At 39.3% G+C, this 24,705-nt stretch overlaps 1 protein-coding gene across 8 annotated transcripts in view; it reads left to right on the top strand.

Moving 5' to 3' along the window:
* The first annotated feature begins 1,758 nt into the window (after positions 1–1,758).
* Positions 1,759–24,705, top strand: part of IL12RB2 (interleukin 12 receptor subunit beta 2) — an 88,924-nt gene continuing 65,977 nt past the window's right edge. For 2 of the 8 annotated variants that reach the window (XR_007127063.1, XM_047728693.1), the window contains exons 1-5: positions 11,489–11,670; positions 13,586–13,697; positions 15,483–15,770; positions 22,993–23,107; positions 24,035–24,219. Coding sequence is in view for 7 of the 8 variants with exons in the window: in XM_047728693.1 (XP_047584649.1) it covers positions 13,622–13,697; positions 15,483–15,770; positions 22,993–23,107; positions 24,035–24,219 (664 nt within the window). In the remaining variant the exon portion in view is untranslated. Of the gene's footprint in view, positions 2,094–11,488; positions 11,671–13,585; positions 13,698–15,482; positions 15,771–22,992; positions 23,108–24,034; positions 24,220–24,705 lie in introns of those variants that run through there. The other 6 variants (XM_047728694.1, XM_047728699.1, XM_047728695.1 and 3 more) reach the window with 6 other exon arrangements.

The following is a 24,705-nucleotide window of genomic DNA, read 5'->3' as shown; positions in this document are numbered from 1 at the left end:
TTTTTTTTAACAAATGGGTTTAAAATTTGCTGAACTACTCAACTGAAAAATTGAAAAATGATAGCAAATTGTTTCCAAGGTTTTTTAAGTGTTCATGTTTGTAGGTGACAAACAATTTTACCAGCCCTCTCCCCCGCAAACCCAATAATGGTAACATTTTGAGATATTTGTTTTCGAATGTTCTCTTCATAGCACCTTCTCACTCAGTGTTAAAATATTATTTTTACCCTGAAGAGACAGTGATTTTTTTTTTTTCAGAAAACTCTATTTGGTAACATACTACTGAGAGATGCATAACATTAAAGAAAAGTTCAGCAAATTTAGAATATTTGCCTTTTTTGTATATGTGCTGCCAAAACGAGCACAATATTTGCCTTTTCTGGGTGAAAAAGATAAATAGCATAAAAAATAACTCAGTTTTAACAAGATAACTCTTTGACTTTCTTGCAAATGATTTTCACAATCATTCACCAGTAATGTTAAGATTTTACAACTTAAAGTTTTAATTTTTATCAAATTATTTATGGAGCCAAATTGCCAAAGTGTGTAAACTACAATACGTCACCATCTCCTAAAAGTAATCTAGTGTACATTGTTGATTCTAAAATGCACATTTTTTTGGTATTTAACTTGTCCCAAAATTGGGAGTCTTATGCCTTCTGCCCAAACAATACAGAGATGTGGTTGGCTCTGCAGATGCTCAGCAAACTTGGGTTGGTTTTAGTGGATTGGAAGAATCCCCCAGACACAACAGTGGGATGCTGCCTTATTAAAAAAAAACTTATGTCACTGAGGATGATGCTGGGTGAAACAAAAAAATGATCAGGGGTGTTGGACTCAATGTGAATGTATCTGAAGAATATTTTAACCAATTTATTCTGCTATTTCCTTTTATGAATGAACAGGAGTGTTGGATAATAAACACATATTTCTAAATAAGTCTAAAAGGGACATTTCAATAACATTTTTTTTAATTTTTTTTTTATTTATTCATTTGACAGATAGAGATCACAAGTAGGCAGAGGGACAGGCAGCGAGAGAGGAGGAAGCAGGCTCCCCGCCAAGCAGAGAGCCCGATGCGGGGCTCGATCCCAGGACCCTGGCACCATGACCTGAGCCGAAGGCAGAGGCTTTAGCCCACTGAGCCACCCAGGCGCCCCTCAATAACATTTTAATCGAAAGTCTATTAAGTGATAAGAACCGGTGTGTCGTAGTCTGTGTGACAGTTCTTATTTCTTACCTCTACGTTAAAAAATGGTATGTTGTATAGTTGAATTCCTGGATTCAGTAAATACTGTCATAAGTGAAGGGCACTTCGGTCATCCCCTCTGCATTTTGCGCAGCTTTCCCTCTTCCCTCAGAACCCTGAAACAACACATCGAAAGTGGGATCCTTAAGGGTCGGTGTCATGCCAGCTATTGAATGTTGATTTCTTCATTTTTTAGATAGCTGACCCAAATAAAAGCGCTAGTATTTTCGCCGGGCCCACGGGGGAGAGCCTGGCACCTGCGTGTGGGGAGAGCGGGCCGCCCGGAGCGCGCAGAGGAAGAACCTCTCTGAGGAAAGTTCTCACTCTAATAAGCGTCAGCAAAGTGGCTCCTCTGTGGCTGTGCAAGCCGAGAACATGGTTTTGTCGTGCTTGTCATACCCTGCACAGAACTGCCCGCACTAATTCAGTCAGTTCTCGCTCAATCGTACGCGAAGACTTTACTGCCCGCATTTTGTGTAGGGGGAAGGCAGGTGCGGAGCGATAATTACCTTGCTCAAGGCGGCGCTGGGAGCCCACCGGTGGCAGGACCCGGCTCCGGCCCCGGACGGCTGGGAGCGCGGCGTGGAAACCGCAGGAGCCGGCGGGGCCCAGCGTCCGGCCGCTAAAACTTGCGACCGCGTTCCTCGCTCGCCACCACATCCGCAAGCCCTAGCGCCGCCGCGCCCACCCTCGGGGTCTACCAGCCGCGCGCCGCGGACTAGGCGGCCCGAGGGCGCGCGCTGGCGGCGGGAAGCTCGCAGCGCCGGGGGCTCGCGCGACACGTGCGCGGGGAGCGCCGGGAGCGCGCCGGCCTGAGCCGCCGCCAGCACATCCGCGACGCGCGGTGAGTGACCAGTGGCTTGAGTGGGGTGGGGGCACCGGGGACCTCCGGATCTGGATCTAGCGGGGTGTCTAAATGCCTGGGGCTTCTGTGCCTCGCTCCTCCCCGGAGGCTTGGCGGGGACTCTCTCCTCATGGAGGTGCTCACTCCCTGGGTGTTGATATGCCCATGAAGGTGCCAGGTTGGAGTTCGGCCGATTGGAGGGGAGGGGGTGCTCAGACTGAGCCTTCCGGGCTCTCCCTGGGGCAGGACGCAGATGGTGGGTGCGTCGGACAGGGAGGACTGGCATCTGGGAGACGGCTGAGGGCACCACTCCGGGTCCGGTCTTGGTCCAGGCCTGCAGGCATGACTCGGCCTAGAAAATAGACCTTCTCTGACTAGGATGTTGAGGAGTCTTAGTCTCGCAGGAGGAGTGTAAAGTCCTATTATGGGCAGCACTTGCCTGTGGCCTCTGTAAGACAGACCCAGAGTCCCTACCTGGCCAGTTAGTTACTAGTGGATGTTCTGGGACAAGCCGCCTGGCTAGCCACTGGCCGGACTCAATTTTTTCATCTGTAAAATGCCTTTAGGAAGGCCCTTCTCACTTGGTTTAGGGGCACTAAATATAAACATTGTAAGAAATTAAGTGTCTGCGTCGTTAGATGGACATCTTAAATATGGTAACCCAGAAGCATACAAAAAGGCTGTTCCCAGGTATATCTAGAGAACAGGACAAAAGCAGTCTTTATCCCTTAACTCTGAATAATTATTATAATCCCTTATCTGTATATCCTATGTGGATAAAAGTCTTTGTTGAACCACTACTATGTACCTGGCCTTTGGGTATATAATGTTAGCCTATATAATTCTTTAAAAAACTGGGAAGTTGTTATTAATATTCTCATTTTACAGATGTGGGAACTTTCACAGAGATGGTAAGTTACAGGTTTCTGGCTCCAGACTCTCTGCTTCTTGCCTTTGCTCCTCTGGCTGATAACATTATATCCACTTCCACTTGGACAAACATTATATTCTCATTTCCCATTGACTAGAAATGGTACAGTGCCCTATTTCTCTGCCTAAGAGTTATGGTAATGTAAAATCCTCAATCATTACCAGCATTTTGTTAGGCATGAAAAGCTCTGTAAGAGTCTGCAACATTCCTTTTTGATGTGTCTTGTTTCTTGAAATATCATGATGATTACATAGGATGGTCAGTTTCCAAATTTTGGCAAGCTCTGAATCCTGTGTTAGAATGAGTTCTAGGGTGAAAAAAATTCTAATACATATGAAAGATTTTTTTATGGGAGAAGAATCTTCTCTATAGATGTTGTACGTTATTTCTCAAGCATGAACTTATTTTTTTATTACTATACCTGCTTTGTTTTCTGGTTATATGTCATCTTTGCAATAACACTGTTCTCAACTTCTACACTTAAATTTGTGCAGACCAACATAAAAAAGTAAGCCAAATCCCAAAGAAGTCTTGTCCAGTCCTCTTTGCTCTTGGAATCGTGGTGATCTTTGCTAATGGTAACAATAATTTTTTTAAATACAAACGTATTGAATAGCTATTATGTTCAAGACATTGTGCTGGTCACTGTAGTGAATATAAAGAAATGTAAGATGTAATCCTTGTCCTCAAGATGTTAAAAGTGTTTGGGAAGACAATAATTATGAGAACACTTAGTACGTCAAAGATGATAGGTGGCATAAATTCACCTATTATCAAGGAGTTATGGGACCTAGTTTTGATCAAATTAATCTTTCAGTGATGAACCAGAAGAATAGGTAAAGAGAGGGGTCAAAAAGCAAGCCTGTCCTTGAAAAATAAGTGAAAAGTAAATAAGTGATAACACCCTTTTTCATATCATAATAATAGCAGGTAATAATATTTACTGAGCTCTTATTATATACCAAGCACTGTAATAAGAGCTTCTTATTTAACCCTCACAATAATTCGATGAGGAAGGTGCTATTTTTATTCTCATTTTACAGATGAGGAAACTCAAGTATGGTAGGTGATTCTAATTTACCTAATTCTGAATTTGCTTCTGGTTTTTCTGTATTGTCTTGGTCAACTTGTAGAGTTCCCCTTCTATAGAATTGAGATACCAATATTTACTTTGTGTGGCAGATGATCAAATATTAACAACTCAATTATATGCTCTGCATTGTGATAAATTGCTAAGTAAATGCCTATAAAAGATGATAAAGAATAGAATCTTAATTTATATCTCTTTTATATGGTATGCAGAGGAAGAGGTAAACATTGAGTAAAACATCAGGCAGAGATGTTGAACCATAGGGTTGTTGGTATTGAGACTTCAGCTGTATTCATTTATATAAGAAATCTTGAGGAAAATTGTGGTATGATGATCATTAGTCTTAGCTCACCACACCTCCTGTCGGTATGCCTCCAATTATCGTCAGTTGTGAAATGCCTAGAAAATTTCCAAAAAAAAGTAATTGTAATGTGCTTTAATATTTTTGATGTCTTCTAGTACTTTATAAAGACTAGGTGATTGATGCTACAAGGTAAAGCAAAACTTGCCAGGATTTCATAATACCCAAGATCCAAAGATAAACCTCCTACCTCATGCCACTGTCCACAAATAGAGACTTCACGATGGAAGGAGATCCTTCCAATAAACCAACGAAGAAAATTTTAGTGAAAGAGATTTATTTTTCTTGATAAAGGTTAATTGCCATTTTTCAAACAAGGAAAAGAGGCTTTGAAGTGTGAAGTTAACTGTGATGGTAACACAGACAAAAGTGGAGGAACCAGTGGCATCTAGTTCCTCAGACCCTAAGATACTGTGCTCTTTCCAGTATATCATCCTTCCCAAAAGTAAATGGCTTATTTTATTTCTACCTCTAGAAGAATTCAGAGAGTGAAAATAGAGAAGGTTGGATTGTTAAAAATTAATTGAACAAGTACTGTGAAAATTGTCAGCTTTTTGAGCTAATCCAAGAAAGAAAAAAAGAAACATAACAACACAAGTTGATTTGAAAGTTCCTTGTTTCTTCAAGACTCCATCCATGTCTTGTTTCTCCTTTCTTTGTTTCTTTTTTGTAGTTCTCTTGTGGGAATGCTTGTTCAGTTTATAAGATAATTCACACTACATATGATTTGACAGTGTGGATGGGATAAGATTCTTTAATGCATTTTCAAGGTAATTTGTTTACATACAACATATCAAAAGCCTATCTTTTATGTCCAGTGTGGTATATCTGAAATGTAAATAAAGGCAAATAAAATTGACAGAAGAACATTTCAAAAAATATAAAAGAAAGGGTAAAAGTATAAGTGAACTTTTGTTATGACAAATGATGAAGTAGCGCACCTGCATGGCTCAGTTGGTTGAGTGTCTGGCTTTTAATCTTGGTTCTCAGGGCTTGATCTCAGGGTCGAGAGTTCAAGCCCCACTTTGGGCTCCACACTGGGCATGGAGCTTATTTAAAAAAAAAAAAAGTAAGTAAGTAAAAGAAACATGATAAAGAGGTCATAAAGAAGGAAAGGAGAAAACCCTCCCACAGAAATTTAAAAAAAAAAAAAAAGGACCAAAACTTCAGAAGTCTCATGATTTCAAGCAAGAAAAGAATGTTCTTATGTATAGGTAAACTTAAACTACAAATACTTACCAGTGAAATGAAAGAAAATTCAAGAGTGTGTAAGAAAGGAAAACAGATGTCTGTCCTGTCCAGTTTTGCTCATGTAAAGAGTTTTGGGACTATTGGGTAGAAAGAAGAAAAAGCAGAAAGGGTTGAGGTGATGTTACTTTCTTTGCCCGTCACACCACCTAACATGATATCATGAAGAGGCTGATTTGATGATCAGGGCCTGACAGGCCAGCATTTATCCATGTTATGGCTTGTGAGGTTTTTCACTATATGGCAGACTTCGGAGGAAAAAAGAAATAATGCTTCAGTCAGAAGACCGTTCTTTTTCATGACGTAGCTCATAAGAAGTCATGGAAAAGAAGGCTCACTCCATTGGTCAAGTTACAAGTTATCTACTTGGTCGATGTGATTATCCTTTTCCATCTTCATGGTGGAGTAGATCATTAGAGGTGGTTATATACTGCATATATGCAGTTTTTGTGTTGGTTTCATCCCCTTTTGAGAGAGTGAGGAGGGTATCAGAAATAATGATTCACACTGAACTCTACCTTTACAACTAATAATATGCTATGTTAATTAATTGAATTTAAATTTTAAAAAAAGAATGAGTAGTTAAACTGATTTTGAATGGTATTTGTTGACTAATGGCTTCATTTTAGGGTAAATATATAAGAAGCACACCACAGGTTTTGGCATTAGAATTTTTTTGGCAGAATAAGTTTTGAACAATTGATCAGGTTGCACTTAATCATCAATATGCCACTTGATAGAACTGTTCCCTTGCATAACCATATTCTGTTATATATCCATGAAGCAAAGCTACTGTATATTCAGTAAACATACAGTCTTTCTTTGACTCCAGTTTGATATTTTCTAAGCCTCTTGCCTTATTTGAGGCATAATAAATCATATAAGTCATATAATCTCAGCAAAAAAAAAGAAAAATAGTGATTCAAGCTTCTGAAGATTAAAGCATTAGGCATCATAATTGCTTTACTAGTGCATATCATAAAGATTGTATGTAATGTGCATTTTGCCTGGAATATAGTAAGAAATCAACAAACTATAGCATTAGTATTAATGGTAGAGTGAGCATTAACACTATTTTTATTTTTTTTAATATATTTTTTTTAAAGATTTTATTTATTTATTTGACAGAGATCACAAGTAGGCAGAGAGGCAGGCAGAGAGAGAGGAAGGGAAGCAGGCTCCCTGCTGAGCAGAGAGCCCGACTCGGGGCTCAATCCCAGGACCCTGGGATCATGACCTGAGCCGAAGGCAGAGGCTGAACCCACTGAGCCACCCAGGTGCCCCAACACTATTTTTTTTTTAAAGATTTTATTTATTTATTTGACAGAGAGAGAGATCACAAGTAGGCAGAGAGGCAGTCAGAGAGAGGAGGAAGCAGGCTCCCCGCTGAGCAGAGAGCCCGATGTGGGCCTCGATCCCAGGACCCTGGGACCATGACCTGAGCTGAAGGCAGAGGCTTTAACCCACTGAGCCACCCAGGCGCCCCCCAACACTATTTTTAATAATATGCTGCTACCATCGCTACTGATCAGGAGCAGTCTCACATGCTAAAGGTAATATTGGATTAGAAATCAGGAAACCTGTGTTCTGATCTGGATTCTTCTATTAATGACCTTTGGCAAGTCCTCTCTTTTCTCTAAGCCTCAGTTTATCTATAAAATGGGGAAGGTGGAAGAGATGACCTCCAAAGTGTTGTCTTTATATTGAGCTGCTACTGGAAAGACATGTCTGTAAGTAGCTTTGCCAGCAAAAGGGAAGAATTTTGTACTCTGCCTCATTGAGTCAACTGGGTAATTAAGGGCATTCATTTGTAAGACAACCAGCCTTGATGTACATCACCTGATTGTTCTGCAGTCGCCCAGACTCAAATGCCAGCTGTTCGGAGGGGAAGAAAGCAGCAGGACCATGGCAATTAATAGCAAACCTTTGAGGTTCCTTCCTCCTCTGACTTACTAAATTATTTGATATCTAGGGTTAAGAATAAAGATAGCTTAACATATGATTTTTTTAACCTAGTTTAACAAAACATATAATTCCAGTACAGTGAAAGTCATGAGTGATTTAAAAAAGAACTGGAAGGGGCGCCTGGGTGGCTCAGTGGGTTAAAGCCTCTGCCTTCAGCTCATGAGATCAGGTCATGATCTCAGGGTTCTGGGATTGAGCCCCAAGTTGGGCTCTCTGCTCAGCAGGGAGCCTTCTTCCTCATCTCTCTCTGCTCAGCAGGGAGCCTTCTTTCCTTCCTCTCTCTCTGTCTGCTGCTCTGCCTGCTTGTGATCTGTCAAATGAATAAATAAAATCTTAAAAAAAAAAAATGGAAAAGCAGAACCCAGAAGGGAAAATAGGAGCTAGCCTCAGTGGAGCGCCTACTTGATTCTAGGTATTCTCATGGGTCCATGCCACTATCATATGAATCTTCCCAGTAACTTTGTCTAGGTCCGTATTACTGTACCCACTGTAAGAAATGGCACTCTTAAGTTAATAGCATACGGTGGGACTGAGATTCACTAGCCTTTTTCTTTTCCACACTGTCCCTTGAACTTAATGTGGTGCTACAGAAGAAAGTGTAGAAGTAGAAAGTGCTCCTGCCTACATGAAATGATCACCTGTGATAAGGGTTTTTCCTAGCCTAGTAAAATGTGATTTTGCAGTAGTACATATTTTGTGCTTCTTCCTGGAGCAGTGGGGGAGATTCACTGAGGGGTAATTGTTGTCTCTTTCCTCTGCCAGTTACTATATTTCTGGCTGGTCCTTGTCCCCCTCACTGAGACACTGTTTTTACTATCTGGAAACTGTCACGATTTGAGTGATGAGTCAATGAGATAGCATACTCTTTGATTTTCTGATTCAAGATAGAGTTGTAGTTTTAATATCAACCCTCCAAGCAGGTTGTCTGAAAGATGTTTACAGTTGATAGGAGGTTTAATTTTATTGGAAGATACCTCATTTACTTGAAGGTCTTTGAGGTTCTGAGTTTCTTACAAAAGGAGAAAGTATTTTACTGAGTATTCAAAGAGAATGAACAAGTCTGTGAGTAGATAAATGTACAATATAAACTGAACCTTAAACTTGATTTTGTTTATTTCATATATAGATGTATGTATTTCATACATATGTATATTTCATATATATTTCTTATATATGTATTTCATATGTATTTTGTATATACATTTTCATATTTATGCATTAAAAATTTATACATTAAAAATTCTTATAGTAACTAATAAAATATTTTGATATTAAATATTTTACTTATTTGGAGAATATCATAGCTCCAGTGCATATTGAAAGACACCCTGTAGATACTCCATGTATTCAGGAAGCAGAAACTTATTTAATCCCCATGTAACTGTTCCTTCATAATTCAGTTATCTTCTAGCTCAATTCATAATTTCCTTTATGCCAGAATATTCAAGCATGGTAACGAAGCAACCAAGGTAGAGGTAATAAAAAAAAAACTTATTATTAATGGTGTCAACCACAATGTAGCAGAATCAGATTTAATATAGTTGTAATGTCATTATATTAAACTAGAAACAAAATAGATGAGCACAGAAAAGCCATATAAGTTGTTCAGTTTAGCCATGTAAGTTGTTCAGTTCAGCACATGCCCACTATGTGCTTTACATAAATTGTGGCCTCTGCTCATGAGGAGTTTGTAAGCAAATGGAAGAGACAGGCAGATACATAAATAAATTAGTTCTATGTAATATGGCAGGTGCTAAGATATGAGGATGCCAGGATGCTATGCAGGAGGCTTCAGTCTGACCTAAAGACATAGGTAAGGCTTCCTAAGATTTGACGACTTCTTTCCTTCTCTGCTACTATAACTGTGGTCCATATCATCATTTCTTAATCGGTACCTGCGATCACTTCCTAACTGGTCTGCTTGCTTCCACTCTGGCTTCCATACATGAAACCAAGACTAACTTTTTTGGTTTGTTTTTTGCCTTTGCATGTATATATTTAATATAATTCATATCTTGTAGTACTCCCCATTAAAACTCATTTAAATAAATAAAATCTTGAATTAAACATCAGTGATTTCTTATAGACTTGAGAGTAAAATCCAGGCTCTTTTCCATGGCAAACAATCCAGTTGTAGATCTAGCTTCTGGATTCTTCTCCATTTCATGTCCTACCATTCTCCAGTCGCAGTCACTTGCCCTGCCACCCTGATCTTTTTTCTGTGCCTCATCCATAGCCATAGCCAATTTATTCTTCTGCCTCTAGGCTTCATCCTTAGTCTTCATTTGGCCTCTGCCATTCTCAGCTCAAGCTTCACTTCCTAGAAATGCCTTCACTGACCAGCCTCTCTCCTCCCCAGGTTTCTCTCCTCTTAACTTCTCTTGTTTTTCTATTATCATCGTCTGAATTTATTTGTTATTTATTTCTTTGTTTTCTGTCTCCCTATTCTAGAATGTTGGTTCCATGAGACTGAAATCCTACCTACTCTATCCCTAGCCCCTGGCACATAGCAACTGCTTAATACATATTTGCTGAATGAATGGCTGAATAAAAGGTTTCTGAGCTGAGTTGGGATAGATGAATAAGAGTTAGCAATTTCAAGAACAGTGGAAAAGTAAGAGAATAGAATCAGCAAAGATACAGAAGCATATATTGGCATGAGATGTGCAGGGAAACTAAGCAGCTCAGTGTTACTAGACAGTAGAGTGCCAGCAGAGAGTAGTGGTAGATGTGGTTGGTAATAAAGGCAGGAATTAGCTCATAGAGGCCATGTATGCCATGACTTTGGACTGTATGGTTTAGAGAAAGGGAAACTGTCAGATTTCAATTTAGATCAGTGTTTCTCAAACATTTTTAACTAAGACCTACAAGAAATACCTTTTAGAGGTACGTGGGTGGTTCAGTTCATTAAGTGCCTGCCTTCATCTCAGGTCATAATCCCAGGGTCCTGGAATTGAGCCCCATGTCTGTTGGGCTCCCTGCTCAGCGGGGAGCCTGCTTCTCCCTCTGCCTGCCACTCCCCCTACTTGTGCTCTCTCTCTCTCTGTCAAATAAATAAATAAAATCTTAAAAAAAAAAAATTTTACATTTTCTGTATCCAGAGAGCCACACTGAGATTTTAGAGGACACAGCATTCTTTGGCTCATGGCCCCCTTCCTTCATCTTCAAAGCCAGCAGTGGCAGATCCAGGCCTTCTCATACCCCAGCTCTCTGACAGAACTTTTTGCCTCTTTCACCCGCTTTTGAGGACTTGCTTGATTATATTGTGCCCAATCTATTTAGGATAATTTAGGATAACCTCCCCATCTTAGATCCTTAGCTGTAATTGCATCTCCAAAGTCCCTTTGTCATGTAATGCAATGTATTCACTGGTTCTTAGGGATTAGGGCCTGTTCATCTTTGGTGGGCCATTACTCTGGCCACCACAGGGATGTTTATAGGGAGTTTTTTTTTTTATAGCTCATCTTCCTTCTCCCTTCCTCCCTTTTTCCTTTCTTTTAATAAACATTTATTAAGTACTCTTTCCTAAGGCTGACATACAGCAGTGAGCAAGACAGCCAGTGTTCCCACTCTCATGGTGGCTTAAATTCTAGCACAAAGATAGATGACAGACAGGTAGTCAAGTAAATAAACACAGTAGTTACAGACTGTACCAGGAAGGCAATAAATAAGATGATGAGTAGAAGGTAGCTGGGCAAGACCACTTTGGCTAAGTGGTCAGGTAGGGGCTCTCTGAGGAAGTGACACATGATCTGTGATCTGAAGTATGTAAGTCAGCCAGCCGCTAAGAAACAGAGGAAGAGGATTCTAGCAGAGGAAATGGAAAGTGCAGTCTCTGTGCAGCAAAAGACATGTCTTATTCAAGGAACAGTCTGAAAGCCAGTGCAAATGGAACAGAGCGAGCAAGGCAGAAAAAGTTGACCAAATGATGGTAGCAAGACAGGAGAAGTGAAGCCATGTGGTGCCTGAAAGATCATGTGTGGTAAGGATTTTTTATTTTATTCTAAAGCAAGGGACATTTGAAGGGTTTTAAATAGTGGTGGTATGAAACAAGTAATGTAATGTGATTTATACTTCTAAAAGGTAGTCGCTATGTGAAAATGACTTAGAAAGGGATAAAGATGGATTGGAGAGAAACGCTGAAGGGCTACTGTAACTGTCTTGGAGGGAGATGATGGTCTTTTGGACTAGAGTGAGGACAGTAGGAATGGAAAGAAGCAGATTGATCTGTGATATATTTTGGAGGTAAAATTGATGGGACTTAGTGATGGTTTGGTTGTAGGGGATGGGAAAGAGGGTGGAATCAAGGATGACTTCCAGGTTTTTGAGCAGCTTCAGTTATTTACTGAAATCAAAAAGGCCAAGGAAAGAACCAGTTTGGGGTTGGAGACCAAGAATTCCAATTGATAATGTTAATATTGAGCACTCTATTAGAGGTCCAAGAGGTGACGCAAGGAGACAGATTGGAGCACGGAGAGATGTCTGAGTTGAAGCTATGCATCTGAGAGTCATTAGCATATAAATAATTTCTAGAGTTAGGTGACCAGATGAGATTGCCTGGGGAGGGAGTAGAAATAGAGAAAAAATGTCTTGAGTGAGCTGAGGTCCTCTCAGAGTTGAAATTCAGGAGGAGGTGAAAGATCAACCATCAAAGACTATTGAAAAGGTGCTAAATTTTTTGGATCTTTCCTGATTGATGGCTAGGCTAGAGGTAGGAAAGTCAAAGGAACAAGTGGAGACATTTCTGTATATCCACTAGAGCAGTACTGTTGTATTGCTAGCACTTAACAATATGCCTGGCACATGAAATGTGGCCTTTTGAATAAATAAGTGAATTTTTTTGAAAATGGCCAATATGTTCTGGCATATTTCTAAGTATGGGTGTAAGAAGTGAACATTTGCAATGGCTGGTTTCTAGTGGCCTAACACCACAGAACTTTCCAGCCTACTTTATGGATTTTAGGTCCACCTTCAACAGAATTTAGAAAATTTCCTAATAACTAGAAGAGCCATTCCGTAGGTTTAAATTTGGAAACAATCAGAAATCACCAGTTTGCATTTTCTGAAACATTCAAGATAGAAATGCATAGTAAAATAAGCAAGTAATGAATAAACAAGCAAGCAAACAAGTAAAATAAACTTCTGTAGAAGACTCCCAACAACTCCCTTTCTTCTGACCAAAGAGATCAATCTTTTACTAAGTTCCAGGAAAGGGTTATGAGCCACTTTTTAATTTCCCGTTACTTCTAGAAGCACATGAATAGCTCAGAAATTCTCATTAGTCTTGGGATTTAACACTGTTATGCTTGACTATGATGGTACAGCCCTGTTTGGAAGAAAAAATTTTTGTGTGTGTGACTGAGGCTTCGAACGTTAAGAAACTTGCCTACATTCTCAAAGTTCTTTTTTATTATTATTATTTTATTATTATTTTTTTTCTTAGGGGAGTGGGCTGAGGGAGAGGAAGAGAGAGAATATTAAGCAGGCTTCACACTCAGCATGGAGCCCGACATGGAACTCAGTCTCACAACCCTAAGATCATAACCTGAGCCAAAATCCAGAGTCAGATGCTTAACCTTAACTGACTGAGCCACCCAGGCACCCCACAGTCTCCCCACAGTCTCAACATTCTTAAGCCTGGTTCTAAAGGTTTCCAGTGTCTCTTCTCCCACCCTTTGTCAACGCCAAGAAGCTTAAGTGAATGGGGGTTAGAGGTGGCTAATATTTTTTTAAATTTTTTTAAATATTTTTAATTTACTAGTTTTAAAAGTATATTTCTTTAAAAAAACTTAACAATCTAGAGAAATTAAAGGGCCATTTTAAGTCCTTCTGAATGTTGTTGGTTCTGGTATTTTCTGAACGTATTTAACATGAATTAATTTGTCTTCTTTTACAAGGAAAATTACAGAGGTGTATTCCAGAGTTGACTGTTCATGGCACATACAGTTGGAGGTTGCTCACTGGCACTTATTTTTATCATTGTGTTGTTGTTGGTTAAAGCAAATATAGGTAAGATATTTCTGTAATTGAATCTGTAGAAGGATTTGTGGTTTAAACTCTCAGTTATAGATGAAATATGTATTTGTGGGGATTGTTCTGGTAGTTGGTCTTCTGTAGTCAGTCTTCTCTCATTTTAAATGGGTAGGTCTGTTCCATTTCTATAACTAATATGCATTTTATTTAATTTATGTTGATTAATGTACAGATCCAATCATATAATTTTCTATTTAAAAAGTGGCTAGGCACAGAGCCTGGGTGGCTCAGTGGGTTAAAGCCTCTGCCTTCATTCGGCTCAGGTCATGATCCCAGGGTCCTGGGATGGCACCCCGCATCAGGCTCTCTGCTCAGCGGGGAGCCTGCTTCCCCCTTTCTCTCCCTGCTCGCCTCTCTGCCTACTTGTGATCTCTGTCAAATAAACAAATAAAAATCTTTTTAAAAAATAAATAAATAAAATTTTTTTTTTAAAAGTGGCTAGGTAACTGCAAAGTTGGCATTGCGAATTTTACTAAAATGAAAAATGATAGTGTATTTTAACAGATTAATATGGTATCTGGCATGGGCGAATTCAACTGTGCTAAAAAAAATAATGGCTGACATTTTCCTTGCCTTTTCTTTATTGGGAGCTTACATTTTTACTTTCTATCTCATTATAATCAATAAAAGTCAGGCAGAGAACAGTCATATAAGTAGGATGGGAGGGGAGAGAAAAAGAGACTTTGTTTTAGTTCTGAAAATAAAGAATTTTTTGTTTAAAATTAATGTTTAGCATTATTTTATTTGATTTAATTTTTTTTTTTTTTACCAAATCCTGTTTAAGGTAGTTGATCAAAGCAATCCTAAAATTAAAAAAAAAAAAAAAAAAAAAAGACTTTCCATGGAGGTTTTTCCATCACATCTGAAAATTCAAGGCCAATCTATAATTCTCAGGTTCTTTCATTGTCAGGACCACCAAAAGCTCTTGATTTCTGGTTAGTTTGTCATATTTATTTACACAAAAACTTCTAGAGAGTAAGAATGACCTCTCTTTTAATGAGTTTACTATGGTATCTGGCAATAAATAAATAAGGAAGTAAATAAACACTTGTAAAGGAAGAATACATTCACGTAATGTCCTATTAGCTGCATTGGGTTATGATTCATCTAGCCCAGGGTCTTGCATCTTGAAGGAATACCAAAGTGTGGCATGAACGACCTAGTTTTCATCCTTGATGCCAACCACAAACATACCAGAGCCACCGAATATTTTCTTTTGTTATAAAATAATGTTATATATTATACATACTTTATACCACTATAGCAAGAGAAAATATTATTCCTAAATCTACCCCTTAGAGTTTGTAATAACCTTTTAAATAAATGGTTGTTCATTTTTGCTGGGTTTTTTTTTTCCCCTTTTTGCTCTGAGTATTGAAGTAAGCCTTATAAATCAGAAATGGGGATAGAAGCAAATGTGATTTATTGTGAGAAATAATTCTCAGTAGCCTGGTGAATAATTTGCATATAAGAGAGCTTGGTTTTTCCTGGTCCTCTGTTCCTGAATGTTCTTCCAACCCTATTTTCTCAGCACTTTTAGTCTTACTATTTTGAGAACAATGCATCTTTTAATTAAGGTACAGTTAGGCTTTAATGTGGTTGCCTTCTGTTCTCATGGTGCATTGCCAATACAGCCAGAACAATGTGGATTATTTATATTTCCATGGTTTGATGGGATTAATTTTACCATGATATTGAGAATCATATAAACCCACCATGTTGAAATGGGTTTCTTATGTGCTGACTTGTATCTTCTGGCAGATGCGTGCAAGAGAGGAGATGTGACTGTGGAGCCTTCCCGTGTAATTTCACTTGGATCAGCTGTCAATATTTCATGCTCTTTGAAGCCCGAACAAGGCTGCTCACAATATCCCAGTTTTAACAAGTTAATCCTCTACAGGTTCAAAAGAAGAATCAATTTTCTGCATGGTCACTTCCTCAGTTCTCAAGTCACAGGTCTTCCTCTGGGCACAACAGTGTTTTTCTGCAGACTGGCCTGTAGCAAAAACAAGGAATTACAAATATGTGGGGCAGAGATCTTGGTTGGTGGTGAGCATTCCATTCTGAATTCTTAAAAATTAGTCATCTTTTGGTATTTGTTATGTGTTAGACAGAAATCTGAATATGGGGCAGTGTTCTTTCTTCTCCTGCCACATGGATGTATTTTATCTTGATAGCAATATGAGCACCTCAATGTGAGAAATCCAGAAAGCAATAGAATTGGGATCTCATTTAGTAGTATTCTCTCTCTCTCCCCCGCTTCCCTCCCCACTAGTTTTTTTGGCCATTAAGACTAAGGACTTAATTGTCCTTGGACTCCAGTGGCATGAAAGAGAATCTGTGTGGCTGAATCTTCATGTCTTCTTGATTTATGAGAATTTTTTCAAAGCTACAGCCACCTAAAAAGAAGAAAGAGATACTTTTTTTGACTTATGAAGCTCAGGTTGACTACCCAAGGCTGAGCAATTCACCTTTCCCTAACTTAATAGTCCTTACATCCACATTAACTTCTGAGCACTGGTTATCATACTTAGCAGAGGTTAAAGGAGAACTGTTCTCACACTCTTTTCCTAGGTTTTCTAGAAAGCTCCATGAATAGAACTAATATGCTCATGCTTTGTCAGGAAAGTTGAGTTATATAGTCTCAAGGAAGCAAGAGCAAGGGAATGAGCAAGGAAAGGACCAAAGCAAACACGAGGTCAAGTTACTGAGCTGGCCACAGCACCAACAGAAAACACAGCTGGTTGCTTAGTCACTGGGGACAGTCCCAGAAAAAACATATGGGAATACAATGACAGGGAGAGAACTTAACTGACATTGGTCAAAGTATACCCATAGGGTATCAGCCCCCCTACTTGCTGGCTTACACAACTGGTCCCTCCGGGAAGCTGCTGGGAGTAAGAACTAAGACATCAGAGTTGGCATCTATAGCATGAGCCACAGTGCCCTGGGTGAGCCAGCAATATACCTGCCTAAAACTTGTAGACTACAGTCCACACCCTTAGCCTTGAAGGCCCAGCAAGGCAAACCAGTGACCATGCATGACCTCTGAGTTATCCCAGGACACTCTGCCTCCATGGTTCCAGAGAAGCTCTGGAATTGCCAGTAAGAGGCATGGGAACAGTAGGAGGACTGCAGGCTGACCTACCAAGATGCGAGGACAGAGCCCCTGACATAAAGACAGTGATACAAAGCTCAGTGAGACTCTTTTCAGGAAAGATGGAAATTACTTTTCTGTAAACTATAAGAATATGGTTGGTGCCAAGCAATCTTGCTGGAGAGCCACTGGAAGCACTGAGCAGAACACCAAGCAAACAGTCAAATGAATCACTGGAGGCTGTGGAGACATAAACCAGGTCCAGACCTCCTCTTCCAGTTTATGGTCTCCTATTCACACCGCTCATGGGTCATGTACTCTCAACTCCAACTGCCTGTGGTATCTTAAAAGGAGCATGGGCTTTGAAGCCTAACCCTGTCACCAACAATGTACTGATAGGCAGTTTTAATTCTCTGAGCCCCAGTTTTTCTTTCTTCATAAGATGGTTGTAGTGATTAGATGACACCAGGTATGCAAAGTGCTTAATCTAGTACCGGACACATAGAAGGCACTGAGGTGATAAGCCCTAGGGTGGTGGTTTCAGCTGGCTTGACTCTTCTTCCTGTGTGCAGCATGTTGGGTATGCGTCCATTTCCCTTAAAAAAAAAAAAAAAAGTACAAGAAAGTGATAGGCAAATGAAAATTTCTTTGAAAAGCACCATTGGTCCTCACCTCTTTTGTCCTCAGAACACCTGAATATTTCGCTCCATAACTCATTATCTTAGCAGACCAATATCATGTATTTGTATTAGATGTTCCCAAGCCTGTGATGTCAGTTGCTGCTGCTGTTTTTATTCATATTTATAGGCTAACAATAGCCTTGGAGGTCAATATTTTTGTACACGTCCTTAGCCATCCTGTTGTATTTCCTACCTTTTCTCAGGTGTGTTAGAGTGTTTTGACATCTTTCTATTTTTAAAATTTAAAGTTTTCCATCTAGTGGATTACCTGGATGGCTCATTCGGTTAAGAATTGACTCTTGATATCGGCTCAGGTCTTGATCTCAGCAGCAGGACTTTTCCATCCAGAGATGGATTTGTAAAGGCTTACAGCCTCAGAAGACCTAAGGAGATGGTTAAGAGGATCTGTCATAGTGCAGCTAAGTTAGGTGGTACTGCCAGAATGTTGCTTGTCCAGTGTGCTCTCGTGGTAAACACACCATCAATGACTGCTCTTTGAGAAAGTTTAGCACCTTTGAGGTAAAGGACTGACTGGAAGCAATAGCTTTTTCTGAGTACGGCTAGTCATTCCAAGAAAAGACGTAATGAATTTGGGTTTCACCTAGTGTAGTAAGCTTAATCTTGTCTAGTGAGGGAGTAAACAGCTCCTTTTCTTTTTTGTGACAAGTGGTATTCTTTTTTGTAATGCCATTGTATATCCTGAGAATGCTGTCATAAAGTTGGCTGGTTTTTCAGAACCAGGAATAGGTAATTTAGCCTTTTCTTTCTGGCCTTTCCCTGGGCTTGGGTGGCTTTGCTCCCAAGAGCTTATTCAAGTCGTGTAGTAACTAAGCCATCAGTGCTCTAACTTAACCTCGCAGGGTTGATCCACAAACTACTTAGAAAATCAAGGTAATAAATGAAAGACAATGGATCCTTGCTAGGCTGTTCTCAATATATCCTTCACTATTCATATTTCTGAAAGCTATTTTTCTAAGACATTTAATTTCCCATAGTAAGTAGGGCTTTTACATACAAAAACAACCATGAGGCACCTGAGTGGCTCAGTCATTTGGGCTCTGAATCTTGATTTCAGCTCGAGTCATGATCTCGGTGTTGTGGGATTGAGCCACATGTCAGTCTCCATATGGAGCCTGCTTGGGAATCTCTCTTTCCCTCTCCTTCTGTTCCTCCCCCTGTTGCACTCTCTCTCTAAAAAAAAAAAAAAAAAAAAAAACAAAAATAATAACAACTATAATGCTCATAACTATTATATTGCAAGTTATTTTAATTTTCAGAGGCTTTGATTTCTGTTCTTCTTTTTTTTTTTTGGTGTCAGCTATTATGCACTTGTATTAAAGAGAATGAAATCTGTTTTCCCCTGGGACAGATAGTCTCTGCCAAAACCAAGTCCTGGGCTGAAGTAGATACCTTGATTTCATGGTGTAGGGACCTCATGTTCAGAAAGTTGACTTGTTTTTTCAGTAGAAGTTTTGCTCTTTAGGGGCGCCTGGGTGACTCAGTGGGTTAAAGTCTCTGCCTTCGGCTCAGGTCATGATCCCCATATCAGGCTCTCTGCTTAGCAGGGAGCCTGCTTCCTCCTCTCTCTCTCTTTCTCTGCCTCCCTCTCTGCCTACTTGTGATCTTTGTCTGTCAAATAAATAAAATCTTTAAGAACAAAACAAACAAAAAGTTTTGCTCTTTAAAATGAGAGTCTCTGCGAACTTTTAGGAATAAAGGTACAAGTGAGAACTAACTGTTTCATTATTTAAAGGGGCCACATGCTTTATATCTCATTTGGTCATCATTACCTTAACCCTATGGAGGTAATGATGGTGGTTTGAACACATGTATTTACATTGATCCCCCTGAAATTAAGCCAGGATGCAGTAGAGAAAGTTTTCTAGAGGCACAAATCCTAAAGGACAAAAGAAATGGGAAGGGAGACATATCAACAAACTTTTGGAAGCTGAAAAGCAGGTAGACCAGTGATAATTGGCTTAGCCAGCAGCTGGCAGTGAGAAATGTCATGATACAACATGACTGAATGCAGAAACTCCCACCCACACTCAAAAAGTGGTGATACCATGTCCTTCTGGGAGTGAGTAAGAATGGGACTAAAAATGGGAGATTTTATTGAAAAATCTATTTGAAAAATAGATTCTCAGATCTCTTTCCCAATTCCATGTAGGTAGACATTCACTGCCCTACTCTGGCTTAAGACTGGAGGCTTGGCATTAAAGGATCACTAAACTAGTTCCAGCCAGTTCAGCTGAGATGGTAGTTCTGTGCTGGAAAACAGAGGGGATTTACATACAGCTCCCTTCAGCCCTGTACCCTCCTCCACTCAAGTTAGAATATCTTTTTCAGGGAAATCTGTTAAGTCCCAAGAGGAAATATCTAAAATTACTTAAAACATGGGTTCCCAAGAAAACCTTGTGAGATCACCTTGGAGTGAAACCCAAAGTCAGCAGACACCCCTCAGCTGACACACATGCAGAGCTCCATTGGTAATTTAGTGTCCCTCACTCCCATGCATGAGGAAAAATATAACAATCCGGGGAAAATATCTACTATGAAAGATAGAAACCAGAATAAGGATATGGAACAAAGTATATAAACAAAGTGGAAGAAATATGTATTCAAGGAGAAGAAATGTTAAAAAACAAAAACTATCCTTGATACCCTCAGAGAATTATAAGAAACTATTGCATATAGAATGAAAATAGGATGCTGTGTGGAAAGGAAATACTCAGAGAATAGAAAATATTCCTCCCAAAGATAAATAAATTAAAAATTTAATAGGAGGGTGGATCTTTACACTGAGGAGATTTTTCCCTGATAGTTGAGCAGAAAGACCAAGAGCTCAAAAATATAGAAGATAAGGTATAAAATTAAAGGAAGATCCAACCTATAAAAACTAGGGATTTTTAGAAAGGAAAAAATAGGAGAGAATCAAAAGAGAAATAATTCAAGACTTTTTCCCAAACTGAAGGATAAAACTTCCCAGAATGTATGAACTCTGAGAATCCAGAGGAGAATAGACCCTCATTAAGCATATTTTTGTGAAAATTCAGAAAAGTGGGGACAAAGAAAAGATTCTATAGTCTACTGAAAATTAAAAACAGTGGTTCAAGAATCAAAATGGCTTCAGGCTTCTTTTTTTTTAAAGATTTTATTTATTTGTCAGAGAGAGAGAGCACAAGTAGAGAGAGCAGCCGGCAGAGCAGACAGAGCAGATAGAGGGAGAAAGAGCCCTTTCCCATGTGGAACTGAATCCCAGGACCCAGGATCATGACCTGAGCCAAAGACAGACACTTATCCAACTGAGCCACCCAGGTGTCCCTGGCTTCAGACCTGAATTTAGAAGAATGTGGAAGACAACAGAGCATCATCTCCAAAATCCTGGATGAAAATTCTTTTCAACTCAGAATTCAATACATAGCCAAAGTATCAGTCAAGTGTGAGGGTAGAATAAAGACATTTTTAATAATGCTCAAAATATTTCCTCCCTGAACCCTTTTCGAAGGAATTACTGGAGGATGTACCTCACCAACACAAATAATTGAATCAGGGAAGACAAAAGAATTGGATTTAAGAAACAGGAGATCAAACACTGAAAAAATGAAGGAACTTCCATTATACTAAGGACGGGCAATATCAGAATAATAGCTGTGTACCAGGCAGAGAGGCAAACCTGTCTTGTTGGATAGTTCCCAATGCCCCAAGAAAGAGGTCTTCAGGCAAATGAAATAGCATTTGAATATGTGGAACAGTGGTTCAGATAATTGGCTTGAGAGTTTGGAATTACATTAATAATAAGAAAACTAATGGAAGAACAAGACAATTTTTATTGGCTCCAAGATAAACAAAAAGTTCTACAGAAAATGAGAAGTTAAGGTAGTAGTCTAAGTGGATCAGTCATAAATAGTTATGTATACAAACATATACAGTGTATATATACATTTAGCCATGCTCAAAATATTTCCTTCCCTGCACCCTTTCCCAGGGAACTCTATACAGTATGTGTGTGTGTGTGTGTGTGTGTGTGTGTGTGTGTGTATATAGATCATATATATTCAGTATAAGATATATATATTTCATATATATATAGAGAGAGAGAGAGGGTCTTCTTTCAGGAAAAGAAAGTCTATTATTCCATTAAATAAAACTATATGAGCTACATATTTTATACTCATTTTATAGATGAAGAAACTGAACTTGTGAGAAGTTAATCTGTCTACTATCACATAGGGGGCAATTATCGTGCCCAGGTCTGTGATGTTTGCTAAAGACACATACACAAAAAAAGCCATTTATCCCAAACATTATAGTTTTGTTTTGGTACAGACAATATCTAGGGGTTTTTTTTTTTAAGATTTTATTTATTTATTTAACAGAAAGAGATCAGAAGTAGGCAGAGAGGCAGGCAGAGAGAGAAGGGGAAGCAGGCCCCCTGCTGAGCAGAGCGCCTGATGCAGGGCTCACTGCGGGGTTCGATACAGGGCTGGATCCCAGGACCCTGAGACCATGACCTGAGCCGAAGCAGTGGCTTAATCCACTGAGCCACCCTGGTGCCCCAGTGGTATAACTGTTTTATCTCACCCAAATGAAACGTCTCTTACATGTGGGTAGCAGTATTAGAGTAGAATGAGATGAATGAGTAACAGTATTTTCTCTTACCTCCACTAAATCTGAGAAACTCCTGGCTTTGGGTTTACCTTTGTCTAGAAAATGGCTTAATTTACAAATACACACCCTTAATAGAAGGGACCTTGCCTGCCTTGTACATATTTGTATGTCCATAGCTAGTAATGCCCAGCCCATGGAAGGTACTCAATGTCCATGTACATAAAGAATCAGTTTATAAACATTTATAAAGTGTTCCAGGTGATGCTACAGAAATTAGATTTAGCTGGTACAACCCAAAAGGACATGTCTAGGGCCAGTGGTTGGAAATGTCTTGGCAGCGAATACCCAGTCCATGGAGAGAAAGAGACCCTAATCTTTAGAGGTTTCTAATATTTGAATTACTTCACTCTAGATAAGTAAACTCAACCTCACCAGTGGTAATAGAGCTAGCCCTGGATGCTCACTGGTCAGGGAGAATGGAGGAATGTGGTGGTAAAATGCTCCGACTCAAGTCAGCTACTCCTAGGCTGGAGCCCTGACTCTGCCACTTCACAGTTTTATAATTTGGGACAAGATAGTTCGCCTCTAAGGCTTAGTTTCCTCTTGGATCAATTGAGGATAATAACAATAAATACTTGATGGTGCTGCTGTGAGGTCTAATTGAGAAAAAACCTCATATAATGTATAGGACTTGGCAGGTCATGTTTGATCCATATTCACTATTGTTTCTTAGAAGATATTCATGCCTTGGAAACAAATTTAAACTTGATGGAATCTAGACATAGGGGAAATATTGTTATCTTATTGCCAAATAATAACAATATGATTGAGATATCGACTGTGTGCTGCTTAAAATATGAGGCTTTGCACTTTGTCTTTAAAGTTGTTCCAGAACAGCCTCAAAACTTATCTTGTATACAGAAGGGTGAACGTGGGACTGTGACCTGCACCTGGGACAGAGGACGAGACACCCATCTATATACTGCGTATACTTTACAGTGAGTGAAAGACTGTATTTTTGCAGCTATTTTGGACGTGTTATCTTAGTCTATACTTAGAAATATTTAACAGTTTTATTTTTACCAGAGAGAAGAAGCATTAGACACCTCTAGGTGATTAGGTACTTAAGAAAAAAGTCTAGGGTTCATCAATTAAAACTGGTTCATTTCATCTGCAGTGTGGGAACTAAGGTCTTGAATCTGAGCTCTAACTCGGAAATTTCTTCAGGGCATTCGAGGTCCATGTTATGGATGTTCCTCCCTGCCGTAATAAGGTTAAACTGGCTGCATTATATCCCTTCCCTGTTTTGCAGCTGCAAACTCTTGTGGGTCATAATACATAAATAGACTCATCCTTGTGGTAGCTTTCCATTAGCTTTGGAGAAGTATCTTATTAAAGCACCTTCGCCTGACTTGAAAGTCCCCACAAAGGAGAGTCTGGGAGTCTGTTCCCTGGAGTTGATCCCATAATCCCATCCAAAGATCCAGCTGGTTTGCTCTATGCCAAAGTGAGCAGGAAATGGGGGAAAGGAAGTGGAGCCCAGGGTTCCAGTCTGTACTAAAAACTGGCACTTTAGTGCAGAAAATGCCTAGGTGGCCTTGGGTGCTTTGTATAAAAATTAGATCTGCCCTGAGGAGCCAGGATGTCAGCCAGGGTTTTGGGAATTTAGGCAGTGTAGCTATGGTTACTTATCTATATGAACATCAAAAATTCTCAGTCCTACTGAGAAAGGGGAGAGGGGAGAAAATATGCTCCTATTTATGATCATAGAATACAAATATTCCCATAATGTATCTCCTAGTAATAAGACTGACCTTAACAAAATGTCTAGAATTTTAAATATTTGAATATTTTATTCCTTTGTACTAGAAGGAGCAAGTAGCTCATAAAGTATCTTGCTAAACACAATTGTCTTTTATTTATAGGTTAAGTGGACCAAAAAATTTAACTTGGCAGAAGCAATGTAATGGTCATTATTGTGACCATTTGGACCTTGGAGTCAGTCTAACCCCTGAAATGCCTGAATCCAGCTACATAGCCAAGGTTACTGCTAACAATAGCCTTGGAAGTGCTTCATCATTTCCATCCACATTTACATTCTTGGACATAGGTACAATTTATTTTACTTTTTACAGGTATCATTCATTGGTATATGAACATTATTTTAAACATCACTTGAATGTTCTATATGTTTGTTTCATGGTGAGTGCTGTGAAGTGTGTATACCTGGCGATTCACAGACCTGTACCCCTGGGGATAAAAATATAGTATATGTTTATAAAAAATAAAAAAAATTTTAAAAACAAAGAAAAATATGTTTTAAAAGGGACACTGTCACAAAGAATAGATATTTGATGCAAGCAAAAGGGTGCATGATGCTAGAACTTTATAGAGATGATCGTATGAAATGAAATATTCAACATTATTCTTTCTGTTCGAGAAAAAAGAGCCCAGTCCTACGGAGGCACTAGCTACCAGTGATACCATTTGACTGAGGAGAGGGTCCTGCAAGGTTATTCATGAAGCTCAGTATAGGCACATCTTGGCAGAGGTGTCTTTTTAGCCCCATGGTTACTCCACTGTTCTGAGATAGGCT

This window comes from Lutra lutra, chromosome 4 (genome assembly GCF_902655055.1).
Source record: "Lutra lutra chromosome 4, mLutLut1.2, whole genome shotgun sequence".
NCBI classification, from domain to species: domain Eukaryota; kingdom Metazoa; phylum Chordata; class Mammalia; order Carnivora; family Mustelidae; genus Lutra; species Lutra lutra.
The sequence above is the reverse complement of the archived record's forward strand: the minus strand, read 5'-3'. Positions and strand labels throughout refer to the sequence as shown.